At 39.7% G+C, this 19,269-nt stretch overlaps 1 protein-coding gene and 1 long non-coding RNA gene across 2 annotated transcripts; one reads left to right on the forward strand and one right to left on the reverse strand.

Moving 5' to 3' along the window:
- Window positions 1–875: 875 nt before the first annotated feature.
- On the reverse strand, window positions 876–10,064 carry ppp2cab (protein phosphatase 2 catalytic subunit alpha b). Its single transcript, XM_067491393.1, has 7 exons — window positions 9,788–10,064; window positions 2,986–3,195; window positions 2,714–2,887; window positions 2,459–2,548; window positions 2,109–2,270; window positions 1,830–1,948; window positions 876–1,671 (listed from the first exon to the last, which is right to left on the reverse strand). Exons 1-7 carry the CDS (start codon window positions 9,887–9,889, stop codon window positions 1,599–1,601), a joined length of 930 nt encoding a protein of 309 aa, XP_067347494.1. The 5' UTR covers window positions 9,890–10,064; the 3' UTR covers window positions 876–1,598.
- A 167-nt stretch (window positions 10,065–10,231) lies between these two features.
- LOC137107634 (uncharacterized) lies at window positions 10,232–13,116 on the forward strand. The gene is made up of 3 exons (XR_010912072.1): window positions 10,232–10,721; window positions 11,638–11,716; window positions 12,538–13,116. It is a non-coding gene; the product is annotated as an uncharacterized lncRNA (long non-coding RNA).
- Window positions 13,117–19,269: the final 6,153 nt, after the last annotated feature.

Genomic DNA, 19,269 nt, shown 5'->3' on the forward strand with positions numbered 1-19,269 from the left:
AATGTAAAACTATGTCATTGCAAGTAACATTTTTACAAACGTTATACTACTGGAGAAAAAGTTGGGTTTTGTTATCACAATTGAAAACAGGCCATCAGGAAGAGGCGCGAGTCAAGAACCAACATATAGTGTTATGCACTTGCACATTTAATATTGTGTTTATATGTAAATGGAAAATTATGGCAGTGAATTAACAATGCTAGTATACAATAGTATGTGTGCATGTGCACCTCGTGTGTGACGTCATCTTCTCTAATGTAGTTACCGAAGCTGCCACAGAGCGGCGCTTACTGCTCCTAAGGTGCTTTCAAGTGCTGCGTGGAGAAATCAAAAGAACACGCATTACACAAAAACCTGCACACCCATCAACATTACACAGCAGGAAACAAAAAAGAAATAAATGGTAACACCTAAACACAAAGGTTTCAATTTACAGACCACCAGACCCTGTATAAGAATACACTGTTAATCTTTTCTAAAATTATAGAGCCTTCTAATATTTAGACTTGCCAAACAAAATACACCATAAATCATTAGATTCAAACATAACTGTGTTCTGTCAAAGACACTGTACATTACTTGCAGAATCCCAGATGGTGCTTTGCATCAGTTAATATGAGAAGAGAAAACCAGTTTTAAATTATTTATGTATATATATTAAAAAAAAAAATTTAGTCCTAGCCTACACATCTTGATAGGAAAATCCGTCAATGAAATTCATGAAAGAGGCTCAGGTTGATGACTTACTAGTTTATATGTGAACTTAAATTCTAAACTACCTGCATTCAGGTATCTGACATCAATTGACATCTAATTTGGCGCAAATTTCTTCAGTCAAAAAACACAATAATAAAAAAAAAAACACAACAACAGCATTCTCCCGTTAAGGTGTCACCTTAGTCTTTATTATTCAAATGGCTTGGTTAATACAGACTCTGCAGTTCAGAGGGAGTCAGCGAGTTGACGTGGATGAACACTCCCATCTTCTGTCAATCATATACACCAAGCAAGGTGGGCTGCATAAGAAGGGGCTTTACGTAAAAGGTACACAGGAGGAAGAAACCTTATGTAAAGCTTGCCTTAGTTGGGTTTTATTTGTAATAAAAAACAAACCAAAAAAACAAAAAAAAACAAAAAGGACGTATGTAGTGTGAAATCTTTTTCATCTTTTGACATATGTTACATTTCTTTAGATTTACAAAAGTGCAAACAGATCACGTTCGGATCTCCTAATATAATAAGCCATGGCGTGTGGGATTCAAACAGCCGCATTTGAAATATAGCAAATTATTTTGTCTTGGCGTTTGGTGCCATAAGTCCAGCTACACAGATACAGGATGAGGAATTTAATCATTGTTTTATCAATACAAGTCCTCCGCGATGCATATTGTAATGATTATGGCACACATCCTTTGGTCCATCCATAAGACACACACCGTTTTTGCCAAATGCTTAGATAGATCTTTGTGTGGATATTCAATGCGCATCGCTGTTAAGCACCCCCAGTTTCCCACCCTCTCCTTCCTCATTCTCGCCGGTTGAAGGTCATATATCATGGCAATACTGGACTTGACTGTACAAGGGTCAAAGGTCAGAGTTTACAAGAAGTAGTCTGGGGTGCGGCGAGTGACATGGGGCTCCCCTCTACGAGGCGCAGGATCAAACTGCAAGCTGTGGAGAAATAAAAAGAAACAACATAACTTAGGATCTGTCATCCACTTTACAAGCATCCTATATGCACAAAGTTTGAGTTTTCCAAAGCCTGTGTCAATTCATCAAACTCCCCAGAATTAAAGGAACGTGAGTTTTTTTTCCCCCAATGAACTTACAATGAGTATTTGAGCGTGTCGTCTAGTTCCATGATAGCTGCCTGGTTTCCACAACGGTAGCAGTAGTTGGGAGCACTGAATATTGTCACCACATTCCTCTCATGGCACCAGTTGTAACCCTGGGAGGAGGAGCAGATGCATTATTCACCAGAGGAAGAATAAGTGCCATTATACCACAAATTTAATCTCAACACCACCAGTTGATGTAAATCCAGTTTCCTTTATCTCTCAGGCTGAATAATTATCAGTAGCACACATACACTGTATACAGACACACACCTCCATGACCAGCTGGTGGGCACGAGACACCAGTGTGAGACGGTTTGCATGGTTAAAAGTCTCAGAGATGTCCTGACCAAAGGTGTAACCAGCTCCTCGGGGAGAAATGCCCCAGCCTCCACGGTCATCGGGGTCTGACCACAGCAGGTCACACATGGGACCCTGGGGAGCACAAAGAGGAAGAGGAGGACAAGCTGTTTAGCAAGGGAAGGCTCGCACCCTCCTGATCTTGACTACCGGATGTTTATTTTCTTAATTTACTCTTAATTTTAATTATTGTGCAGATTTAAAAAACAAAAACAGTGCGTTTAGTTCTGCTTAATTTTGACGTTTTTAAATAGTATATTTACCTCATGTGGTACTTCCTGTAAACGGTCCAATGCTCTTATGTGATCCAATGTATCTATGGATGGTGACAGACCTCCATGAAGGCAGAAAATCTAGAAAGGAGAAGAAATTTGAGTAGTAACAGTAAAGTAAGTACTACATCCAACTACTACTCTGTGCCAAGCAATGAGCAACAATTGCAGGTAAAACATTAAGTCCTGTTCATACATTGCATAGTCTAGATTTCTATAGCGAAACCAGCAGGCATGTTTTTTCACCTGAGAGTCTACCAAGGCAGTGAGGGGGAGGTAATCGAACAGGTCTGTGAAGTACTTCCAAACGTTGGCGTTTCCATATTTCCGTAGGCACTCGTCATAGAAGCCGTACACTTGTGTGATCTGCCTGCTCTCGTGGTTCCCTCTGAGGATTGTGATGCGCTCCCGGAAGCGTACCTGAAAGGTGGGCAGAGGACAGAGCTGAATGGCCCCCGTTTCTTCTTAAAAAGCCCTGTGAATTTAAAAAGTGTGAGAACTCTTCATTTATGACTTACCTTAAGTGCTACTAATAAAGTGACAGTTTCTACAGAGTAGTACCCTCTGTCTACATAGTCTCCCATGAACAAATAGTTTGTGTCTGGAGATTTTCCTCCAATCTTAAACAGCTCCATCAGGTCGTGGAACTGCCCGTGCACATCGCCACACACTGTCACCGGACATCTCACCTCCTGGACGTTTGACTCCTTGGTCAGGATCTCTTTTGCCTGAAGAAAACACACACACATAAGTGTTGTCCATGGACTGAAAAACTGACGTTTATTTGTAGATAAATCATTAACCTTACATTATTTCCTACATTTACATATTCTGTGCTACTTGTCTCCACTGTGCACAGTAATCACATACTTTATACACTATCATTTTATTCTTTGTTCGCCACCTTTATTTCAGGAATAGACAATTCCTGCACAATTTCCACATCAGCCTCCAGTGAGGTCTACATTTAGCTACAGTGAACAGTGATTACAACTCAAACCCCAGCATCACCACAATAAGGCCCTACTGTGCGTGTGGGTAATTTCATGTGGCCCTGCCTCGAGGCACTTGGAAAGACAGCTCTGGTTGCACTGCACCATTTCCTACAATCCATTACTGTGGTGTTCTAAAAGCTGAAAGGACAAAGAGGAGAACCATTGCTAAGAAATACGAAATTTGATTCACTAGAGCTTATTAGTTGGGAGGGATGTGGCAACACAGACTGAACTAAAATGTATTATTCTAAGGTTGATTCTAACTATATTTCGCCGTGAAGCTGAAACTGTTGCAGAGTATGACTCAGTATGTGGCCTACACCTTGTGTTTTTAGAGAAAACACTTGTTTATTTATATCAGCTGATTCAGAGCAGGAAAGCAAAAGTCACAACAATGAATCTAAATATGCAGAGAGTTTGCTTTTGTAGGTCAGTTGATGGAGAAGAAAAGGTCACACGGTATTATTTTGATGAATCTACAGGCTTCACCAATGCTAATTGAAGCAGACCTAAAATTAGGGGCAAGCTTTAAACAGTACTAATACTTGGGGGCCTGGTGGATCAGTGGTAGAGCATTAGGTTGGGACACAGAAGGCTGCGAGTTCAAATCCCACCCCCCACTAGGTATGGCCCCACCCAGCCACCAAGGGTAAAATGGGAGGGTTGCACCAGGAACTCAGAACTTCTGCCAAATCAACTTGCAGAACGCGTTCTGCTGTGGCGACCCCTGAAGGGACAAGCCAAAAGCCGATGATCTTTTTTTAAGCAGTACTAATACTAAATCTGGAGACCCAGACGAGTGCTACTCCTTGAGTCTTTTTAGCCTGGCATGCTGAACCAAAGAGAGGGGGGGTGGGTCAGCTTTTTTAAGTGACTTGGAGTGAACAAATCCTCAGGCTGAGAGAGAAATGCACTGAGCTGAATGACCAGCAGACATAGCTTACGTGCTGAACCACATGAGAAACAGAGTGAGACATGGAAAAGGGCTATCGGGCTCAAGGACCAGACATTTAAATCAATATTGAGACATGATTCTAGAATAAATGACACTGCATTCACATGAGGCGTGAAAGCAGGTGTGTTTCACAAGTTTTAAATTTTTTTTGGACCGTAGACTGTTTGAAATGGGCGATTTCGGTTTAGGAAACACGTGCCTCTTCTCCAGTTGAATGCCTGCCGTTTTGCTGGGGGCAAATTTAGCCGGTCCAGTCTTTTCATACCCTTCCTTACAAAAAACAAGTGACACTGACAGTGGTGAAGTTGGCCTGTCGTGACAGCAGATGGGAGAGAGAGAGAAACTGAACCACAGTGACCAGGACAGGACTGCAGCTCTGCACAATGCTGACCTATATTACACCCCCCCCCCCCCCCCCCCAAACTACCATGTAGCAGGAGGCATTTCAATGACAGATTGACCAGAGCTTCCAGCTCTAAAGGAACTGATTTGCTAAGCTAGAGAGAATATTCTAGTTCCCTGTGTAGTGTAACAGCAACAGCATTTTAATCTCTTTCTTCACCTCTCTAATTATTCTAAGCAAGAGGAGGAGGAAATAAACATATGAGCAGGAAATATTAAACATAGATTTAATATATTCTATTTCCTATTGAAAATAAAATGAGCACTTAACAGTACTACTTGCAGGGGTCACCGACCTTTTTGAAACTGAGAGCTTCTTCTTGGGTTTAATGTGAAGGGCAACCAGTTTGATACACACTTTTGAAATAACACATTTGCTCAATTTACCTTTAATTATATGTTATCAATAATTAATTAAATTAATGACATTCATCTATTATTATTAATAATTCATTAAATGAATGATATTCATCTATGTGAAGACACTGATTATGTTAATGACTTCTCACAGTAACTATCAAACGTGATTTTAAAAAAAGAAAAGCAACAAAAAAAAAAAAATTAGATGCAGCTCATTGGTAAGTGGTGCTATGGTGAGCTATTTTTAGAACAGGCCCGCGGGCGACTCGTGTGGTCCTTGCGGGCGACCTGGTGCCCGCAGGCACCATGTTGTTGACCCCTGTGAACAAAACCAACAGGCACTGCAACAAAACAATCTACAGCAGGTTGCTAAGAATAATTTTGAGGATAAATCTAGCTATTAGTTATTGGATATCTTAGAAATCTCCATGGGGTTTTCCTACTTCTGGAATGCAACCCATGAGTTTTAAATTCATGTCAGCTCTCTTCGTTTATGTCCCTCACGGAGGCGATCACCATTTAAGCTAGATCTCCAGTTCCTCCTCTGCATTAGAATAGATATTCTTTAATATTTAAATGTTTTTTCTTAATAGTTGAGTACCTGGGTTTAAACAACAGTGAAGTTACTCAAAGACAATGTGTTTAAGTGATTTTCCTTCTGCCTCTAATTTATTAGAACATCCTGTGATTGGGTGTGACACAGTACAGGGCCTACAGCTGTGTACTCTTACACTGACCTATGAGTAATAAGTCGAGTGAAGCATCAGATACCACCTCTGCATCCTAAGTTGTCAAATGTATTCTAATCTGTATAATGTGCTCTTTCGATTACGCTGCTAGATAACTGATAAATTACATTTTCTCACCATGTGCTGCACTGACACTTTGTCCTGCAACTTTAGTCGAGCAAAACCCTGCTGTTGTCGGAAAACTAGGTGTCTCCTTGCTGCAGTCAGTGGTTTTAGTCATATAACAATATGCAGAAAGAATATGGAAAAACAGTCAGAATAATTCAGAATTAAGTACTATTTGACCAAACATAATGTAAAATGGAAGGACGTAAATTTATCTGGCACTAACCCTACTTTTATAACTTTCATAATTTGGATTCAGCAACAATCTCAAAGATTTGTGCGTGAGAGTACCTCGCCCAAGTTCTTTTAAAACCACGCCCGTAGCAAAAATGCCACAGAGAGGCTGAAGGGAGGGGAACCTCGGGCCAGATTACTGCTATGCCCAAGACGTCAGATGCCATACTGTCAACAAACTGCTTAGCTGAGTGCTGAGAAGTGAAGTAAGCATTTTCCCAGCCACCGCAATATAATCCCATTAAAGCAAGTTAAACACAGCCAAGGTTCTCCTGCCGGCAACTTACGGGGAAAGGAGCTTGATGGCTAGGCAAAACTACAAGTGCAAATGATGACCTCACTCGAGACACTTAGAAATTAAGCATCTGCCTGACAACATCACTATAATTAGTGAGGAAGTTCGCACCACAAGCAGCCAAACAGAGGCAGACTGTGTTTGTGCTGTCAGCTTTTTTTTTGCTGAGATCCATTTACAATTTTTTTGTGTTAGTCATTCTGTCTTGAGAGGTTTCACAGGAAACAGTAACGTTGCATGTTTTCGACATTCGTTTGTACCCTTTTTTGTTTATATTTAAAAAATTTTAATCTTCCATGAAAAAAGTATTGTATAAAAAAAATGTGTCCTTCTGAATGACTCAATTGTTTGAGTAAACAATGACATCAGTCCTGACTAGCTGCCTCGAACTGGTGTTAACATAGACATAGGTCATATTAAAATCCAGGAAGTGGTGAAACTGCCGCCCCATGATCAACTTATAACGTCATTGGAACACACTTAGATGATATCATGATACAGAAGATTAAAGAGAAACTCAGAAAACAGGCCCCAGTGTTCAGAATATAATTTTCTAATTATTTTGCAGTGCCATTAGGAAATCTTATAAATCTGTCTACTATGTACAGCACCCTGTAAACAGATGAAGTGGTTAGCTTGAATGGCTAGTCAAAGACGCCTCCTAATGAAAGAAATTGAGCAGAGACAAACAACACAAGGCCTCAGCCTTGAAAGACAAAAACAATGTCTGGTTATGTAACTGTTACGTTTATTTCTGAACAAAGGGAGGAAAAAACTAAAGGTCACAAAGAGGATAGGTCTCTGAGATGCGCGTTATGTATTTAATTAAATTTTCAATGAAGGCAAGAACAGAAAACTAATTTCCACTGAACAGAGCATTGTCTGCTGTCACTAAATTTAATCCTAGGTAACTAGATTAATACTAATAAATGATCACACAGAAGACATTAGTACTCTGTAAACAAAAAGGATTCGCAAAGCACGTCTCGAGCCTTGAGAGGGGGACATACTGCAGTGCTGAAAAATCTGCAGCGATTCTGATAAACACGATAAAGTACTCCCTTGTCCCTGCACATTAGAAAACCAGACAGAAATGATGTTATGCGCCGTCCTTCCTAAGATATCTGGAATGCACAAAACACCAAGGACAGATTACACAGCACATCTCATTCGACCACACCCCCATACATCCCAAAAGAAAGACGGTCGCTCTGTGACTCATAATCCACAGTGTTATCTTGAGAGACACACTCTTGATCCCCTTAGCAACAAAGGCTTTGATAGTTATAGTGATGCAACTCACAATCAATCATATCCTCTGCTATTTTTAAATAAGAGAGGATGTGTAGGTGCATGCTGCTGAATATATTACCACAGTTCACAGGGGGAAGGATGAGAAATGCAGGTAGACACTAGCTTGGAACTGCTGAGCTCATAAGCTGTGGCAATGATATAACCTGAGGGTAAAGCTGTCCTCTTAACTACTTTTAAAGCCATAATTACTCCATCTCCATACATCGGTTTTCCCGATAGTCCAAAAGCAGTTGTACACACAGCAGCTGAATACAAGACCTTTGAAGTCAAAAAAAGACAAGTAAACACTTACAGTTTCATCTAATTTGCACAGAGGACATCTCAATGTCTTCACAAGCTCCCTTCATTAAAAACAATGTAATATACTAAAAAAATAATAAAGACTTATAAACACCCGTAGCTGAACTAGTTTAATGTTTTGCCCTGATGCAACACTACACATCTGCCCCACTGTACTGTCTCAACCCACAGTGAGATTAATATTGCATTTTAAACTACTAGAAGTGACTACACAAGAAGTGAAGTTTTAAAACAAAAAAGAAAAAGAAAAGTTACGCTGGGAGGAACGAGCCATTTGGGAAGAGTGTGCATTTAACCCTAAGCAAAGAACACTCCGAATTTGGCAGAGGACACAATTTTTAATGTCTTTGTTAAGAACTGAGCCACCACTACTTTGTCTCTATTATCAGGGATAACTTTGAAATTACAGATAACCAGAAAACTAAATCACCATAAACTAATGTCATTCACTTCTAACACTGACATCCAACAATCAGAGACACAGGAGTCAATTTCTCCAGCAGGGGAAGCATAAATAGACCATGTCATGAGACAGCAACAATATATAGCCAACTCTGGGTTATGGGGCTTTCTCAATCTCCATCTGGTAAAAATGTGGTTTTAATAAATCACTGGGAAAAAAAAAAAAAAAAAAAAAAAAAAACCATGAGCCACCTTTTGATGACAGAAGAGTCTGCGCCTGAAACGTTCTTTTAAGATTTCAACTAGCAAGGGGTCTTGGCAGAGAGGATACTGGGGAAAAACTGAGGTTAAGCTCCAGCTCAGTAAAGAGAGGTCTGCGAGATCAGCTCAGAAGCCAATAGACATCCTACATTAATGAAAACGATATACACGTTTTGCATTTATTATAATAAGAGCAACAATCAGATAAGAAACAGTTGCTGGCTAACAAGCAACCACCAGTAAAGTGAAAATTGTCAAACTCTGCTGAGGACACTTCTGGGAGCACAAAAACATAGGGGGGAATAGTATAGACATAAAATGCTCCAATAAACGGCCAGTGCAATTCTTTTGTCTCTAAGACATTTGCTTGCATTAAAAATACGTGAGACAATGTGCAGCACATGTAAACATGTAAGACATAAAAAGGAAAACTGTGTATGGACAGAGCCAGTCTGTGGGAGATGCAGAGCAGTCACATGTCAAAGCACTTTAACCTTAGTTCACCCACATGTTTAGCTATGCAAGAGCTGGTCATGACCTGAATATGGGACACATTACATAAGGATGTAGTTAGACATTCAGGATGGAAACACAGCAGTTATGCAGTCAGCCACACTAAAGTCAAACCCTCAGTCTTTAACAGCTTTTAGGCAGCTAACACACAGTCTGAATGTGAAGGTTGCACATGAGATATTGGACTTCAATTCACAGTAATACTGTTAATAACCGCCATGATTTCTCAACATTTCTAACAGGCACCAGTTGAAATATCCTAAAAAGTAAAAAAAAAAGTGCTAAATCAGGCGCGATGGTCAAACATACGCACAGCGCAGCGTTACACTATGGACGCCATTTTAAGAATGTCTGGAAGGCGGCGGTAAGGAGACAGAATACGTTGGGACTTCATAACAATTACGAAAACGGGGCCACGTTTGAGAAATAACTCACCTTTTCGCATAGTGTCTTAACTTGTCCTTCCGTTAGCTGCTTGCATTCGTTGAGTTGCTCGATCCACTGATCAAGTTCTTTCGTAAACGCCTTTTCGTCCATTTCTGTGTTTTTCGGGCTCGCTACGGTTCGTTCACCGATCACGTTACGTTAGCTAACCTTTCGTCGGTGTCGCTCACGAGTCGACTCCCCCCGCTGGGCTTTTTTTTTCGACAAAAAGTGTCCCTCAGGGTGTTATGTGCGCAGAAGACGCGTGTACCTCTGGTAGCGCGATCGCTCTGATATGATGGGAACTGAACAGAGGGGAAGGAGAAACGTCAATTGACGGTCCGCCCAAAAGTCAGTATATATTTAGCTATGAAATATTACACATCCGTCTACGACTTTCAAAATAAAAGCGCTGTTGCTGCCATTTCGATCCGATTCCAGTTTAATCTTCTCCCGCTAACGCATCGAGTTTGCAGTGTGTGTGTGTGTGTGTATTTATGTTTATAAATTGGCGGATAGTAAAACGTGCCCTTTGCATTCTAAGGGACGGGAGGTAAGGAAATGAAAATCCGTCAAAATATCGGGAAACTCATCACAATTGCTTAACCTGCATGAATTTTTCAGTTCAGGTGATGGTACCTGGAGGAGTTAGATTAGTCAAACTAAAGGAGGAGTATTTTTCTTTGTAAATCTTTTTTTCTTTCTAAATATTTAGGCCTTTTCTGTTTTCTCCTTTCGGCTAACAACGTCCAACTTGACACAACAGGAGAGCACCGCCTGACAAAAACGCGCAGGCCCCGCCCGCAGACACAAGATACTGGCTGCCAACCTCGGCCGGAAGTTGGTATCATTTCCCGGAAGTTGTTCGCTTTTTTCCAGAACTTGTACATAAATGGCGCAAAATCAGGGAGACAGTGAAGTAAAGATAAAGGCACAACGTTGAAAGGTTATTGAAAACTGAAAATATTTAAATTACTTCAATTTTTTCTCAATTGGTAAAATGACTTAAAGCTCACTTGTAAAGATGTAGTTTTAACATAAGCACTCTGGCTGTGATAAAGACCCAGACCCCTTATTTTGGTAACTCAGTAGCATTAGCTGTATTTGTTTTAATGATTTCACAGCGTAGCCAGAGCGAACACAAGCACAATGCTAAGGAAACAAACACATTCCCAGGAACAATAAACATGTCTTTGGGTTGAGGTGAGCTGCTACTGTGACATGGAAATTTCCTCACTATGGGACAAATAAAGGTTTTACTTCATCTTATCTCTTATCTTGTACAAGCATTAGAGATCAGTGACCAGCATTAGCAAATTTGCATTATGGATTAACATTCAGCATTTGCGTGTTGCTTAAGCAATCTACAGGCTATTTAAAGTGCTAATGGATTATTATGGATGGTCAATTCAAATCAGAAAAGTAAGGTAGAAATGTAAGGCTAATAGTAGACTAGCTCTAGTAGTTTGTTTTGTGTAGTTTTCACTATCATATAAATATATCCCTCATACCACCTTCCTTTAACTGCATTCACTACATGACAAAGTCTCTCTAGCCATGTTATCTGTTAAAACCTGCTGGCAGGTTTAACTATCTAATCTATGTTATTTCTCTACCAGCAACCAAGTTTCTGTCACTGCCAGATTTTTAGTATGTCTCTGTTGTTTTTCTCCACGGCCAGCTCATTTCACATACACCAAACCACATTATCCAGTCACAATAACACTGGTATGAAAATATATTCAGTACTGTATGGTTGTTGTATTTTTTTATATTCTCTGTATATTGTGTGTTCAGTGTTTGAGTAGTTGGGGCAGAACTGTATGATGAGGTGAGTTAATGCTTGTGTGCATGTTTTTCAGGCGACCATTTAAGTCCTGCAGAACTCGTGGCATGAACAGTATGGCAGCTGAAAAGTTCGTGCTACAGGAAGATAGATGGGTAAAAAATATGAATTAAAAGACTTGTTCAAATGATACAAGCACCTGACTGATATATTTTCTCTCACTTCAAGGAATTCTTGAATACCTGTGATAGAATAGATCCTGTTAAGCACATGTGGATATGTTATGTTTCTTCTTAAATAAGTCATTGGTGTAAAGTGAATATAATGTTTTCCCAAAGGTGGGTTAAGTCATTTTCCTAATTGTGGTCTAGATCTGCTCTTATTACTTGTTGAGTAAAATGTATTTGTTACTTTTCTTTTAACATGACAATTTTCCAAAGTCTATAAAGTTCACTGGTGTGTATTTTGTCCGGGCTGGCACCAGGGTGGTCCTTGGGGGCTGGCAATGCAGTGGGATTGAGCTCCCGGCCTTCTGCATCCTAACCCAGTGCTCTACCACTGAACCACCAGCCCCCCTTGACTGAAATAACATTAGGATTTCAAATATTTAGCCCAGACAACAAAATAATAATTAGCAAGCACAATTTTATAAACGCTTTACTATCTTGCCATCTGCAATGTTACAAAGTGGAAAGTTACATTGTTCTAAAAAAATCTAAAACAAAAATAAGTCTGAAATGGGGCAAAAACACATATTAGTTTGGAAAGAAAAAACAAGCTTGATTTTGAAATGTCTTTAATAACGTACAGGGTTTTTTCATCAGGCAAAAAAGTGCTATTTTATTCATTTGTCAGAAGCATGCGATTTAAATTAAGATGTGGAGAAAAAGGGAAGAAAATCTGGCTAATTTGGTTAACCACTTCTAGAAGAAGTGAACTTCCTGCTGAGGTTGACCGTCCACCATCTTGTCTGCAGCCAGCCGGAGACCAGTGACGGCGAAAGTGCTATTGGCTCAGCGTGTCACTTCCTCTGCAGTTTTATTGGCTCTCCACTTAATAAAGAAGTTACCAACAACCACCCGTAGATGTGCAACCACCAGGGAGAATACATCATCGCCTTTGCAAAGCATGCTGGGAATTTTATGGTGTGGCCACGATGCCACTATTCTCCATGTAGCCCACATAAAGTAAATGAATGACCTCCAAATGATCCACTGTGTCCCGATAGATTAGTCCCTTATAAATGCCATCTGCCACTTTGTTATTTATCATAAAAACCACCTCTTTTAGATAGTTTTAGGTCACTGCGTGTCATTTTCTGAGTCGATATGCATCGTCTTTGGATTGTTGTGATGTATTCATCTATGAAGAAATATGAACAATAAATTCAGAGACTCTGGTCTTTCAGGCCTGTAGGTCTGTGTCCATTCAGTAATCCACACACAAGCATACATTTTCCATCCATCCATCCATTATCTGCAGCCGACTAAACTGTTTAGGGTCACAGGGGGCTGGATTGTAAATATTTCACACTGAACTGTGCCTTTAACCCACAAAAATCACAGGACAATTTAAAATTTATTCCAAATTACAGCTGAAAAGGAATATTTGACATTTTTAGAAGAATGCTCAGTTAGTTTATTGCTGAGATTTAATGAGATGCTGCCATTCATATCAGGCCATTGCAAATAAAAGTAAAGTCAGCCGCCAGCTGGCTTATTATGTCTGGAAACGGTGGTAAACAGCCAGTCAGAGAAAATTGTAATGATTTTCCTTAAATCTCTGTCAGCAGCTGCACTAACATGTACACTCTGCATATTGGCTTCCACTGCACTGTGGCAGCAAAACTGCTATTTCAAGTTAAATAAATGAGATGTTATTGTTAGAATAACTTGTATAATATGTTGCATCTTGTCAGATTTATGCTCCAATGGGCCCATTCTGTGGTGAAAATACAATACTATCTGAATCTCTGTGCTTGTAACAGGCTACTAAAGGCTCAGTGGGAATGATCTGCACTTTAAGCTGTGTAAGAATAAACAGTCCAGGGGAGTACGAGTACATCAGTTGGACTGTAGTCTGTGTATGTGTGCAGACGTCACAAACCCAGCTAAAATATATTTGTCCATTTGTCCCATCTCAGCTCTGCCTACAAAAGACGCCACACATCAAACGAAAGCAGCCATCAAAGGCTGGATGTGTTTCTCCATTTCAGAGCTACTCACTGATGCACTGCCACACATAGAAATATCACATTAATTAATTCATAATCATCGTATCTTGAATTAAACCTGTTAGCTTCCTTTGTGAACATGATGAAACACAAGGCAAGATTAAAGAGTGTGGGCAATATGCTCAAATTAAACAGGGGCGAGCTACGTTTGTTTCCATGCCTCACTGCTGGCACACAACTGAAGGAATAAAGGTTACATACAAAATATGAAGTGTATTATTTACTCTCTTCTTTTAGAATCGTTAGCTCAGAATGAACCATTTTCTCGCAGATTACAATCATCAGTTCTATAATCAGTGAGCTGTTACCCTTCAGCATCAATGGGGGGGATGTTATCCTTCTGAAAGCAAAAGTGGAAACATCATCCATTTTGTTTCAGCTCTATTTTAGAAGAGACAAATAAATTTTCTTCCTACAGCAGTCAAACAGTCCCACGGAGGACGTATGCAATATTGCATCTCTCATTGCGTTCTTTATTAAAAACCAGATTAAAAGGTGCTGAGCAGAACTCAGCCGCTGCACCGTGCCAGTTTTTCTATTTCCCAGTTGAGCCTCTTCTGCAACAACAAACCATGTAATCATCCACATTTTAAAGTGTGCTTTCCTTATAATTGAATATCTCAGTTTGAAGGCTGACAGGGAAAACAGGCAACCATTTGCTGCTTTGCACGGGTCTTGAAACAAAAGCATCAGCTGCACCCTTGAAATACAAATCTGAATCAGCAGCTCCCTCCGGATGAAAATAATCAGACTCAAATTTCCCCTCATTCCTCTGATTATCGTCATCTTCAGACTTGTTTGTGTTCAGTTTTTCTTTAATCTGGATCGTGAATCAGTTTTCCTGCACTCTATTCCACATCCGTCTGACACATGAGAAGCCTCTGGCTTTTTGTTGTTGTTTCCACATTAACATTTCATTGATCACTTTGGAAACAAGCTCATCCAATTGTTGTGGCCTTGGCTTCCCCAGCCAGGTCCTATTTTAGCTTATTTAGCTGATCGTGTCATTTATTGCACGCTTTTCTACTACACTAGATAGACCCCCACCCCCCCGGTCATTCCATCTAAGAACGCGTCTTTTTTTCAATTAGCTGGAATCTTCATACTGCACAAACCCCACTTTTGAAAAATGTAATCCTCCCTCCGTTTTTAGCAAATGTTTTAGCAAATTTAGCGAAAGCAGAGGAATTTTCGAGAGCAGACAAAGGTCAATGGTCAGTTACACTGGGTTTATGAATTGCACCAGGATGCTGTGAACCTATTAATACTTACCGTTACCACACTGTTAATAAATGTGTAAAAGTTTACTGAGACTGAGCAACTTTTTGAGAATTGCTGCCTCCCACTGGTTAAGTAGTGTCATTGCCTCATTTGTTTTCCAGTGTACTTGATTGTTTTAAGTTGGCTTCACTCAAAAATACTGAGTAAAGGTTGTTGTTTTTTTTCACCCTACAATTACCTCTAACTTGATAAAAACCAGTAACGAGTGCTTATTGTCGATAGCTGAGTAAACCTAACAAAAAAAATGTAAGTTAGGATTATTATTGGTTTTTCCAGTGGACTTGTCATATGCGTTGTATTTCTTTTACTATTGGTGTTGATGTCTTTGTATATTATTGATGGTGGTGCTATCTTCAGCAACAAAAACTTATCTTTTAGTTGCTTTTCAATGAAGTAGGGGGATACAAAGATTTGCCATCTTGGACTGGAATTTAATTTCAGGACACATGAATGACACCTCTCATGATTCTATGCTATATGTATGCAAATTGTGATTTATTCCCCAGTTTCTGCACATCTACGCCTGTGATATCCTTAATAACTCACTCTCCCAAAAAAATTGTGATTTCTCACTTTACAGACTATAAACAAAGCGCAGTCAAAGGGGAAAAAACACATTTTTGACATTTGGTTCATACGGGGGCGTAACTTTCTCCCAGCCTCGTCCAGTGATGACAGAAAGTGTGTTTCTCAATTTGGAAGCGATGACACATTGAGGCAGGAGACAAAGGCAGGGAACACAATACAGGAGCTTAATCCAAAGTAACACAATGCTCAGCTGCACTGTGGCAGAACGGAGCCACTGTGAGCTCTAACAGACCATGAAGGATACACAGGGACGCATGATTCTTTCATCGCCACCAATCAAATAACTGTAATTTACCAGTTGGCGTTAGTGTCTGACGTTCCAATTTGGTTATAAAAGCTATTCGGGTACCTGCTGCTGCTGCTGCTGCTGTTCAACATCTAAATTTAAAGTCTCTGCATGTGCCAAGGCAGTTTGGATAAAAGCCCCTTTAATTCCAGGCAAACAGATGCAGGCTGCGTGATTGATGCTGATGCCAAGCTATCAGGATAAAATGAACTGAACCATCTTGTGAATCACACTGTCAGAGATATGTCTTATAAGGCTCTGAGGTGGCAGAGCATGTGATCGTGATGAATGGGTTGTTTTGGAAAGTTGGATGATGATACGGTTTGCAATAGCAGAGGAAAGGAGGTGGCAGGCAGAAACCCTGCAGGTGGGTGGGACAGGGAGACATTGTGTTGCCCCTGCAAAATCAGCCACTGGTTGTACAACAACAGCTTATCAGGCATAACATTACATCAGTGGTGCATTGTGAAGTCATGTGATGATTAACCTCAGCATTACCTTTAGAAACTCCCGACTGGGAGGTGGAGACAGACTGACTGACTGCAAGAGACAGATACACACATACAGAAACGGTTTACGGTCTATAAATGTAGATTGACACAACTGATGATTAATGTAGTTGCAGGCAAATTATTAACCTAATTCAGTACAGAAAAGATGCAAGTAATGTGTGAAAATGCAGTATTGCACATACAATATGCATAACACATAATGTACTAAAGTTTTTCTTCACTGTTTCATTTTTATTGAAACAAATGTTTCATTCATTTTATTCAGTTTTCTTCCACCTATCTCAGTGTTATTAGGTTACTGGGTGTCAAACTAAATATAAAGACACATAATGTGTGTGTATATATATATATATATATATATATATATATATATATATATATATATATATATATATATATATATATATATATATAGATGGAGCTGAATATTTCCATATATATATATATATATATATATATATGAAAGAAGGGAAAAAAGTGAAAGAGGGAGCCCGCCAGTCTCTGCATCTCTTTCTGTTTCCACCAATTAGCATTCAGAATTGTGTCTCCAGGATACCTGAAACCATGACAACAGCAGGTTACTGTTCCCATCTGAGATCTTCAGCTCCATCTGCTGTTATCAGCGTGAATGTCCAGGCTACTTATTCTCAGTCACGTTGAGAACAAAAAGCTTTGTTAGCGGTAAAATCCATTTTGACTACAGTCGTGCTCCAATATAGTCGTAACACATGGTGTCTGCATGTTTTTGTTAGATAAAAGCTCACCGACAATAGTTCTAGTTTTTGCTTTTGCTAAAAATTCTGCATCTTTTAATCATACATACAGTAATGCAAATTATATTCAGTGGGTAGTTTGACAAAATGCTCTGAACTCACTTCCATGTCCTGCGCTTGCAGTAGTTGTTGTTGTGTGATAACAGATGGTTGTAATATCAAGATCATTAGCCCTCTTTCAGTTAAAGAAGCTGAAAACTGTAAACTGCACTTAAGATGCTTGTGAGTTGATTATTTTGTCAAACTATCATTTCCAAATTAATGAATGCACTCTCATGCTCGGAAGCCGGTTGGGTTGGGTAAAAGTGTAGTTAATCAGCACAAATTTTATAACATTTCTCTCGCTCTTAGATGAGCTTTAATTCATCATTTCTCCCTCCAAAATAAATAACCTGATGCTACTTTATCTTTTGTTCTTTGTGTGCAGCAGAATTCAGCACATCATATTTTTCACTTTTGCAAACAAGATGCTTTCCAATGTTTTTTGCTATCATGCAACTAGAAAATCCAGTCTCATTCTGTCTTGTCCTGTCCTGTTTTGTTGCCACCTCATATCCTCGCTGCTTCTAGAATGATCGTTGCTGTCTGGGAATAAAATGAAGCCAACACATAATTTTGTGGGGATTCAGACAAACAAACCCAGAGCCAATAATCCAAATGCTGTTTAGATGCAGGGAACCCAAAGTCTCAACTGGGACTTGATTTAATGAGAAAGAAGATTGACAGAAGGCAACAAAGGTGCAACCTTCATAGATTGTATTTGTGATCTTCTACTAGGACAACAGAAACTACATGCTGGTCTGGAGGTATATTATCATTTATCAGTGACCACCCAGAGCCAGGTACACCTCCATTGTTTTTATGCCTCATGGATTGCTCCAAAGAGCCCTGTTGTTGCATCAGCAATGAATTATGGTTTGCAGCTGATAGTAATCCACAGTAGCAGACTTGTTTTTGCTTTTGGGCATCTTCAAAGTTTCATGTCCACCTAATTGTACAGATTGTGAGAAGCAGCAACATAAAGCAGCAGCACTCATAGATGTTTTAATGATCCTTCTGTCTGAGTTTCCCGACTGTGAAACACCACGTGTAACTGTTTGAACCGCCAATCACTTGTTAAAAAGGTCAGTGCACACACACACACACACACACATATGCATGCCTGTGCACACAAAAGATAATTACACGGTGGTACATTGCATTGGACAGCATGGTGGTGGAGTGGTTAGTGCTGTCTCCGGCTAGGTAGAGTAAAGTATCCAAAGGGATAAATCCGCCATCATATCAACATAGCCATCCACAGAGAAAGCTGCTTTTCTGGCTAAAAGGGCAGAAAGACAGAAATATTAGAGAGGTACATCAAAAACTCTGTTTTCTCATAAAACCGCAATTGTGTAATGTTTTTTTTTTTAAACACTCCACACCACAAAGGTTCTACAAAGGTTGTAATTTTTATCCAGATCTAATCACTTCAGTGTTTCAACTTGGCAAAAATGTCCTTCAAAGATGCTTAAATCAGACCAAAAACAACTGCCTGAATCCAATCAGGTGTGTGATTTACTTACTGCTATCTACCATCCAGATGCAAGGAGACTTCACAGCTCTAATAGGACAATTAGCTCGTAACATCTTATAGCTTTGGATCTCGTTAATGCTGACGGCCGCTGTACATGATGATGCCCTAACACTCAGGCTGGAGTCTTCCAGACGCCAGCAGGTTTCTGTGGAGACTAATGGGTCATTAGATTGAGGCTGATGAGTGAGGAGTGATTTCTTCATCCACAGAACATGAGGCAGAGCAAGGCAGGGAAACTGTCAGTACATTAAGGTGGAAAAAGCTTTAAGGAACACAAATGCTAAAAAAAGAAATACTTATATATGTAGACTTCTTTAGCAGCAGGGAGGACAAAATGAAACAATTTACTGCGTTTCATTACTGCATTACTTTATAGATTGGTGTAAACAGCTGGATTACAATGTGTTTGGGTCAATAGACCCAAAGCCTCTGTTAGCAGTTCACTTTTACAGTATAAGG

Source organism: Channa argus, chromosome 22 (assembly GCF_033026475.1).
Source record: "Channa argus isolate prfri chromosome 22, Channa argus male v1.0, whole genome shotgun sequence".
In the NCBI taxonomy this organism is placed as follows: Eukaryota; Metazoa; Chordata; class Actinopteri; order Anabantiformes; family Channidae; genus Channa; species Channa argus.